General features: G+C 40.0%; 1 protein-coding gene and 1 pseudogene across 1 annotated transcript in view; both read right to left on the bottom strand.

Moving 5' to 3' along the window:
* Positions 1-10066, bottom strand: part of PDE11A (phosphodiesterase 11A) — a 439743-nt gene that overhangs the window by 218268 nt on the left and 211409 nt on the right. Inside the window, exon 6 of the mRNA XM_006151668.3 lies at positions 8326-8458. Within this exon, the coding sequence (XP_006151730.1) occupies positions 8326-8458 (133 nt within the window). The remainder of the gene's footprint in view (positions 1-8325; positions 8459-10066) is intronic.
* Positions 5528-6223, bottom strand: LOC102473275 (ATP synthase subunit O, mitochondrial-like; annotated as a pseudogene).

Here is a 10066-nt window from a genome sequence, read left to right as displayed (position 1 = left end):
GAAGCAAAGATACAGAAACTCAGCACTAGTTGCGTGTGTGCCCAAAATCCTGAGTGGAAAATGGAGAAGGGGTTGCAGCATGGCCATCCCCACTCCGGGGGCGATTTCTCACTTTCTGCCTCTCTAACTCACACGTACCCTATAGTAAAAATTGTTAAGAAACAAACAAACAAACAAAAACAAAAAGAAGTGATCATATTTTGGATAAATTTTGCAGGTATAGCCAATTAGACTTCCCAATAAATTAATTATGTGAGAAAAATGGAAGAAATAATTATGCCTATAGAATTTTTCTTATAAATATCTGAAAGGATTGAGTTGCTTTTGTGTTTAAGAGAGATTTTTGCTAGAGGGCATGTGTGCTTGCCATAGAGACAGAAAGTGAGAAATCACCCCTTAGGGGTGACTATGGCTATGCTATAATCCCTTCTCCACTCTTCTCCTGGGATCTTGGGAACGCACACAGGTCCTATGTGAGTTTTAAGCCAATGGGTCCAGGACTCGAACCATGGTTGATGACGTGGGAGTCCAACAACATGACCATTATGCCATCTGCTGGTCTTGGATTAAGTAGCTTTAACAGAGATAGGGAAACAGAGAAGTAGGCTTGGGAGAAAGATCGTGAGCTCTGTTTTAGACATGTTAACTTTGAGGTAAACATGTGCATATATATCCATTTATATCCACATACATCATTCTGTTCATACTCTGTATATTATTCTAAGTAGACTACCCTGTGACTTACTTTTTCTCCCCCTGTGGACATTTTTTCATATCAGGACATATAAATTGTTTCATGGGATAGAGACACTATACATGGGCTCAATTTTAGTGTTTCTTTTTAATGATGTGATAGGCAGAATTCTAGGACAGTTTCTAAGATTCCCACCTGCTGCTGTACTGCCAGCTCCCAGCTCTGTAAACATTATGTATAATCCCCTCCTCTTGAGTGTGGACAGGACCTGTGAATATGAGAGGAGGGTCACTTCCCCTTTTGGGTTGTGCTATATAGCAAAGGTGGTGGGATAATCATGCCTATGATTATATGTCACTCTTGACATTTGTCATTTTCCAACAGACAATTGAATTGAGATTCTCCTGTTGCTTTGAAGAAACAGCCACACTGTGAGAAGACCAGGTCAATAGGACCTGAGGGCAATCTCTAAGAGCTGAAGGATATGCTCAGCCAGTAGTCAGTAAAAACATAGGAACCTTGGACCAGACAGTGGTGCAGCAGGTACACAACTCAGTTCACATGGGAAAAGGTCTGGGTTTGTGTTACTGGACCTCTTGGAGAATACTCAGTGCACAGGTGTGCCCATGATCTGGGTTGGTGGATACTGTGCATGGATTGCAGCATGAAGACTCTGTTGGGGACACCTATCTTTCTCTTATGGAATAAATAAATACATAAAATTTACAAAATAAAAAATACCAAAAAACCAGACACCTCAATCTGCAACTGTAAGGAATTCAACGCTACTCAAAACATGAAAGAGGTTGAAAGAGAATGCCAAGATCCAAACGAGAACACCACTTGGCTCACACCTTGATTTTGGCCTTGAGAGGCCTTGAATGGAGAACCCAACTAAGCCACACCTGACCTCTGACCTGCAGAAACTATAAGCTAGTATGTGGGTATTGTTTTAAACTGCTCAGTTTGTAGTGATTTGTTATGCACAATAGAAAAGTAATACATGTGGTATGTCTATCAACATCTTCAGAAAGAAGTATGAATATCCCCTCCATAATGAGCGTATGATTGATAAAACAAAATCCACTAAAATGATAACACATGAACACAAGTATTTCTTGAGTTACTACAAAGAAATATAATCTGTTGTATTTAGTAGGTCTTTCTTTGTCTTACACCTTTTTCAAGGATCAAAAGTTTCCGTAGATGAACACATAGTAATCTTCACGTAAGATTGCAGAATTTAAGGCTCAGAAACTTAGCTATGGCTCTGTGACTGCCTTATATAACCACTCTGTCATAATTTTCCACCCATAAACCAAGATGTTTGGCCATAAAACCATGCATGCTATTAAGCCCAGCAGGCACCAACCCTAGAGTCAACTCGAACAGACTTACAGAAGGCAAATAATCGCTGTGGTTTGCCTACTAAGCCTGCTCTGTTCTCCACAAGGAGAGAACTTCATTAAATATTTAAGCCAGTCAGAAAGTGAACACCCAGCAGGTAGACAACTATGATTACTTGCCCCATAACCCTCTCAGCAGGCAATTGACAGCACCCAGGGTGGGGCTTATATCACATTAAAGATATCCCTTTGTCGCTTCTATCAAAAGGAAAACCAACAGTTTCAAAACTAAGATTTCAAAATAAGAATCATTCTCCTGCTGCATACTGGGCAGAGTTTCTGAAGGTTTTTCAGAAGTTATTTGAAAATAGGAAAGACACAGAATTTAGAAATCCAGTTCACCTAAGTGCTTTAAGTGTATACCTAAAGCAAAGCTTGGTAGAGTGAATTATCTCTTATAAACAGACAATAGTCACTGGCATCATGAATTCCCAAACTGGCAAGCTTCTGTGCTAGTGCAAATTGCTGAAGAAACCCCAAATGCACCGAGGATCCAGGAGACTGTCCACTGGAAAAATCATTCATTAAGTGCTGCTCAACAATTTCATTGATGAAATAGGAACACTTGCCCTCTCCAGAATACTGATCAGGGACAAAGTCTGGGCTTAACACGAGTAAAAACTGAACTATTTTATCAAGCCACAAAGATTTTGGAGTTTATTGCATTAACTGATAAAAGATTGTACAATGTAGGCACCAGGGCATGCTTAAAATATACACCTTGTAAGGATTGGTGGGTTGCTTGGTCTTGGGCAGTATAGCCAGACCCTGAAATCTGATCATCCCAAATGTGCCCAGATAACCTGGTCCCTGGATGCCTGGCCACCCCTATAAGGAAGGAACTGGTGGCCATCCCTGTAGGGTTTATAAAGTGTTTGTACAGGATGTTGCATATTACAAAGTAAGTAGTATGCCTAAGACTACTCAGGCAGGAGAGCAGATGAAAATGCAGGTATGCTGGTCTTAAGTCCATGCACTTGTGTGGCGAGAGGAAGGTAAGGAGTAGTGATTCTATTGCCTAGGCAGCCCTTAGCAGCTGAGAGTCTCCCCAAGGGACCACTGAAGGAGAGAGTATTGATTTGGAAATTAGAAGGTCCAGAGTCTGTTTTGTGCCCTACCTGAAGGAGTTGTTTCACCCTAAGTGCACCATTTCAGTTCTCCGAGTCTCCATTTCCTCACCTGTAACTTTAAGAAATCTCTACTATTTCTACTAACTGAAAGTTGATGTGTTCCTATTAGAGGGTCCCAGGATAGGGCCAATCCATCTGGAAGTGTTCTATCCCAGGTGGATACATTTTCTGATGAAATTAATTTCTTTTTCATGCAGTAAAGAGAATTCAGATGGCCAGAAGTAACCACTGAGCCATTGAGGACATTTAGCATAGACAATAATACTCAGGATAATTGCACTTCTGGCAAATTAAAATTCATTATCTAGACTTACGTTGAAAAGTCTGTAGGAAAAATAGGAAATACTTTGAAAAGGATTCCTTTCTGCAAATTTTCGATCTTGTTGACCAATCTCAAAGTATTCAGGAAAGCCAACACATAGTACAAAGAAACCAAGCACTTTTATCAGGTACGAAAACTGTTAATCTTAGATTTGTGTGTGTGTGTGTGTGTTGTTCCCTGGTATTCTACCACTGATAAATACCTATCCAGTTTTGATTACTGGGAAAAAAACATAGACCCATATATCAGACTCAAGAAGAAAGGATTCAGACTTTGGCAGGGAGGCGACACCATTATAAAAGGTGCCCTCTTTCTCTAGGATGATTCCAGAATCACTTCTAGTGATGGAGAGAAAGGATGAAGAAATAGCCTGAGGGAAATACTGAAAACATTAATGAAAAATATGTTCTCTGAATTGCTTCTTTATCATATGATCTATACTACCTCACATCAGGCTTTATGGGGAGAAGATTTTAGCTTCTCAACGTCTGGGAGAGCCCTGGAATCTGTTTTACTCATTATTCATATAAACAATTGACACCTGTTCCTGAGGCAAAATATAATTTTGGGAGGAAGACTAAGCAGATACATAAGTTTGTTTTGTTGTGATCCAACACACACACACACACACACACACACACGCCACAAAAATACATACATACTTGTAGGACATATCTGCTAAGTATCTATATTTAGACAGAACACAGTTTCTATTTCTTTCTCTGTCTTGCTTTCATATTCACTGGTTCCTTTCCATTTATTCTTCTCTTCGCATGAGCGTAAGCATGAAGTAACTTTAAATTTCAGTACCACACAAACAGAACATGTAGAAATCATGGTATAATTCAGCTTCTGATTTGCATTTACAGTCCAGTATTAGCCATATGGTAGATTGAAAACATTTGGGTGGATGGCCAAGAAATAATGATGGTTTAACTTCATGTTTTATTTTATTGCAAAGCAGCAGGTGATTTCTTAAATAATCACTGCTGAAGTGGATCTTCAAATAATCATGGGTGACCCCACCGCAGTTTACTGTCTTCAGACAACATTGCTTCTAAGTACTAGATCAAGGCATGAAATTTTTATGCCCAATCCCACAGAAATAACTGTTGCCTTTTTGCATGAGAGTTCATATTGTTCTTTTTATAGACCAGTAGGGCAGTCTGCCTTATTGGAATGGATGATAAGTGTGGAAAAAACATAATATGGCCATTTCACCAATCAGGAAAGATGTAGTAAAAGTCTACCTGCAAATATAAGAATATTCAAGCTCAACATATTGTATTAGCCAGATGTATTCTTGAAATATTAATTGCGCTAGCTGTTGTGCTGCTTTTCTTAAGGAAAAAGGAAAACAGCAATGATTGGAAGGAACTTTCCATTCTCTGTAAAAGTAGAGATGCTTATAGCTTATGACCCAGCATGCCATTCTCCTAAGGATAGCCTCTAAAAAAACTCATTCAAAAAAGTTTATTTATTTCTTCTGTGGGTAAGCAAGTGTGAGAGGGGTAGTATCCCCAACAAGATCTTGATGCCTGATCCACTCCCCACCTCAGCCAGTCCCAGATAATGGGCGAACATGTGCCTAGCACACTCAGGGAGGACTCAGGGCATGAACTCTGAAACTTCCCAGTGGGTCCACTTTACAGTGTTGCGTTTTACTGCTATGTCATCATCTGACCCTTAGAAAAGCTCTTATACTTGAGCTCTTAAAGACTCATACAAGAGTGTCCTTGACAGTTTTGTATAAGCAATGTCCATTGATACTATAGTGGATACACGAAGTGTGCTTTCTTCATGCAGTGGAATATTTTGCAGCAATAAAAATGAATGAATCACAGATTACACAGCCCAGTAACATAAGGTTGAGTGAAAAAAAAAATTAGCCACAGAAGGATACATACATTATTGCTCAATTTACATAAGGTTCAAATATACCAATACATTTGGCAGGGCTTTTTTTTTTTGTCTGTCCAGGAAGCATTTATTGTTGCTCCAAGTTTGAGAATTTTCCCCAAGGACAGAAAATCCACCCTTTCAGATGATCTCCCATGAGGCCTGGCTTAGCTTCTGAATCTTGGTTTTTGCAGACATGTCAACATATTTCTCTCCAATACGGACAATCATTCCATCCATGATAGATGGATCAATCTTAACCTCCAATTTTAATATTTGGCCTTGACTTAGGAACCACCTTTAATTCAGAGAGAGTTACTTGGTCTAAAGGGGACGCAGTGGTCATGGTGCAAGGTACTTCTCCACAGTGGACACTCATCATGGTAGAAAAGGCAGAAACGACTCCCTAGGTGTTGCTTAAATGACTATTTCCAGCAAGCAAATTGATCAGGCTGGATGTGAGGGGAGAAAACCTCTCTTTTGCTGCCATGTCATTTACGCTTTTCACTTTAATGGAATGCTTAACATATGGAATCAGAATAGAAACAGTCAGTTTGGGGTCCGTCGAGAGCTGTGTTACTCTCAACAACTCCTTTTCTACTTGTTCTGGTTTATTTTGTTTAGAAGCAGCAGAATAAAGCGCAGTGGAATAGCAACCGTTGACACCATATACCTGAACAGGTGGCCTCAGAAGCTTGGCAAATGGCCTGACCACAGATGTACTGAAGCACCGCACGTGCCGGGAGAGCCCAGACACTGCGGGGGCCACCATCTTCTCTTTGGCAGGGCTTTTAAACATGTGCAATGGAACTATACAGAAAAGCAAAAGAATTAATTCATATTTAGAATACTGGTTACCTAAGTTTGGGCCTGTGAACATGGCCAGGGAAAGTAACTAAAAAGTTCAGATGTGATGCATCAGAACTGGAAGGAACCAGAGGGTGTCAGCCCTGAGAGAGGGCAGGGAGCACCCTGTGAAGGTGCCCAGCCCAGACTGGGAATCTGTGAGAGGGTTCCCAAGGCAGCTGCATCTAAGCCATTTAACTAAGGGTTGGGAATTTCTCCATTTTTTTTCAACTTTATTTTCTTCTATTAAATTTAGTGACAATGTATACATGGTATTTATAATAGGAGACTTTTTGGAATTTTTCTCTCTCTGTATATGCTCTTGTGGAATGTTGTTACGGTTATTTCTGGGTTGATAGAATTCTGGATTGTACTTTCTACTTTTCTGTATTGCTTGATTTTTTTAAAAAGTAAGAACCATGTATCACCTTTACTAATGGAGAATCTTTCAAAAAGAAAAATAAACAAACCTCATGTTCAAGAAGGAACAGAAAGTACATGGAAAACGTAGCCATCGGGAAGAGAGATCTAGATAGCTACAGAGAAGTGGAGAGTTTGGGAATTTGAGAATTTCCTGGGAAAATCCGCAAAGATGATCTGACTGAAGTTGTAAGTTAGACTGAAGAGCCCAGCCTCCCTGCTACCACCATGTCCCCAAGATGGACAGTGGAGATGGCGTGAACAGAGTGAAGAGGGCTGGCTGTGGAATCCAAGAGACAGTAGGACTGCATCCTTGCCTGTCTCCAGAGCCATAGACCTGCCCTCAATTTCTGTAAAATGGAGTCGCAGACACCTGCCTCTCAGGGTTGCACAAATTAAATGCCGAGTTATTTCTTTTCTCAATTTATCCTCTATTCTGTAGCCAGTGTTATCTTTGTAAGACACTGTGCCCGCTTCTCCCCATTTAAAACTCAACTACTGATTTTCTCTTGCTCAGAATAAACCCTCAAACGTCTTCACAGCTTTCAAAATATTCTGGTGATTTGACCCCGGCTTTGTTCTCCAGCCTTATCCACTACGGCCCCTCAGCAACACTGAACTAATGACTTTGAGTTTAACGACTGAGTTTCCCAACGCTCCACGTTCACTCAGCTCTGCCGGCAACACCCTTGTCACCCTTCCTCAGCCCACTTTTCATTAGCAGAAACTCTTCTTTCAATGAATACATATGCATTATATACGTATAGGGATGCATATGTACATATATACACGCATACGTCATACTTAGAGGAAGACATTTATAAGTTCATGTGACTTCATCTGTATGATACTCTATACTACTGTAGTATGTAAACTTTAAAATTGTTTTGAATATAGTCTGTATAGCAACACAATGTAAAATTATATCAATAATTATAACTATACAATTAACATCAAAGAATATTATCATCCAATTTGCTGTTTCTCTGGCATAATTTTAAAAATATGGTAGTTGTTCTAGTATCTACTGGGAAATAACTTTGTTACATATACACTTTATTATTAAATATTTCATCATTTAATATAACATCTACCTAATCACCAAAGAAGATCAGATTAAGGATAACCATTTTGCTCAAATCAGGGCAGATATGGGAAGTTTTTCTGTCAGTTAACAGTAGGCAATGCTGGGGGCCAGCAGGTGGCATGGTGATTAAGGCACTGGATTCTCACATGGCCGGATCAGTTCAAATTCCAGACTTGGCGGCTTGAAAATCACACCACGCATGTGTGCATGCATGCTCAAAATCCCAGGAGGAGAAAGGATTAAGGTGAAGCAATCCCCCTGCGGGGTGCTTTCTCACTTTCTCTCTTTCTGCCTCTCTCTCACTCTCCAGTGAGCACAGATGCTGTATGGTAGAGACCTAAAAACAGAGAGAAAAACAAAACAAAAAACAGTAGGCAATGTTGAGAGTCATCTCATAGAAGGCTATAGAAGAATTACCTGTAAACTCAGGGTTGCTGTCAATCTGCATGAAATCCCTTTCTGTTTCAACCATCAACAGTGTAACCCGGACCTTACGACTACTACCAGAGCACTCCTCTTACCTCGGCATCAAAGCGCGGGTCCTGGTAGGCATCGCTGATGTTCACGGGAAGGCCTGTGGAAGCAACCAGCTCGGCAATGCTGTTATTTATTAGCCAGTCGGAGTATGAGGATTTCTCCATGCTTTCTTTGAAGCTATCCAAGCACCAAGGCAGGCAGTAAGAAAAGAGAGAAACATAAATTTGCTTGGAAGCAAATTCTGTGAAACTACACTAACAGGATTATCTATCCTCATTAAGAAGAGGTGACATTAGTCACAGAACAATAGCAAGGTATTTATCAGTTTGCTACTTTACAAAAACTTACCTGCTAGAATGTTAATAATCAATCCATGGGTTAAAACTAGAGATTCTCTTTGATCCAGAGAGTAACTCTAGGTTGTATTTAGACCCTAAGTCAGGCAAATATAAAGAAGATAATCAACTAATTACCACAATTGACACTTAGGACACCAACATTGTAGCCTAATGTAATTTTACCGACTTTTCTGGTCTTCCCTATATAAATAATAGACTAGATGTTTTTGGTACCAGGAAAAACGAAACTCGAGAATGGGCGAAAATCAGAAAATAAATTGAGAATTTTATAAAATTCTGATTGTAGCAAAAAGAATACATTTAGTCTATGTATAATCTTAGGAATTATTTTAGTAACTTAGTAACTATTTTTATAGTCTCAGAGTATGTTTCTTAAAAAAAAAACACACATTTTCTACTCAGAAAATCTCACTGAAGGGCCTATTTAACACTATTGAATGAATAATTTAAACTATATTCATATTAGATTTGGACAAAGAATTTTATGCTAAGTGATTTTTTGAGAGGTTTTTGCTATAGGGCATGTGTGTTTGCCAGAAAGACAGAGAGAGACAGAGAGATAGAAAGCGAGAAATCACCCACACCCCCCCGAGGGGGATGGCCATGCCACAATCCCTTCTTCTCCATTCTCCTCTCGGGATCTTGGGCACGCATGCACATGTGCCCGGCGTGAGTTTAAGCCACTGGATCTGGGACTCGAACCACGGTCGACTACATGAGAGTCCAGTCACACAACCATTACACCATCTGCTGGTCCTGCTAAGTGATTTTATAAACTTCCCCCATAGCATTTTCACAACAGACAGTAAGCTACAGAAATTGTACAAAAATGAATGATTCCCTGCTTCCTCCTTCTTTTCCATCTTTTCTTCCACAGGTACGTACTGAGCGCTGCCAGCAGTTGTAGAGATGCAAAACTGAATACTCTTCACACGAGCATAATCAGGGAAAATTTTCATGGAGGACGTTCAATCCGCGGCCCGGCAGGTGATAACTGAAATGATGTGAATGAATGCAAGCATATGCCAGGACAATGTTTTCTACACTACATCCTGTGTAACCCTAAGTTCCCGAGATACTAGTGAGTGCACTGCAGCAAGAATAATAATAACAACTCTATTGCGCTAACTCTAAACTGCATTATCTGTTAAAAATTACTTAGCACTGTACAGAATCACTGTTTTGACGTGATAATACGCCTGTATGTAACTTCTGTCATACTGAGAATGCTGGGAACTGGCGAGGAGAGGCCACTGGAAGCATGGACGAGTGGGAAACGTAGACATTATTTACCATCATCAGTGTATCTCATCTAGAGATTACTGGTCCTTGCCTGATAAATTCAACTTATATTTGTGAGGTTATTCATCCCTATTGCATATGAAACATTAATCGTACATAAACTGATTCTCTGTGGGCCTCCTGC

The sequence above is a fragment of the Tupaia chinensis genome, unplaced genomic scaffold (genome assembly GCF_000334495.1).
Source record: "Tupaia chinensis unplaced genomic scaffold, TupChi_1.0 Scaffold000322_1, whole genome shotgun sequence".
In the NCBI taxonomy this organism is placed as follows: domain Eukaryota; kingdom Metazoa; phylum Chordata; class Mammalia; order Scandentia; family Tupaiidae; genus Tupaia; species Tupaia belangeri.
This window is presented reverse-complemented; position numbering and strand designations above follow the sequence as displayed.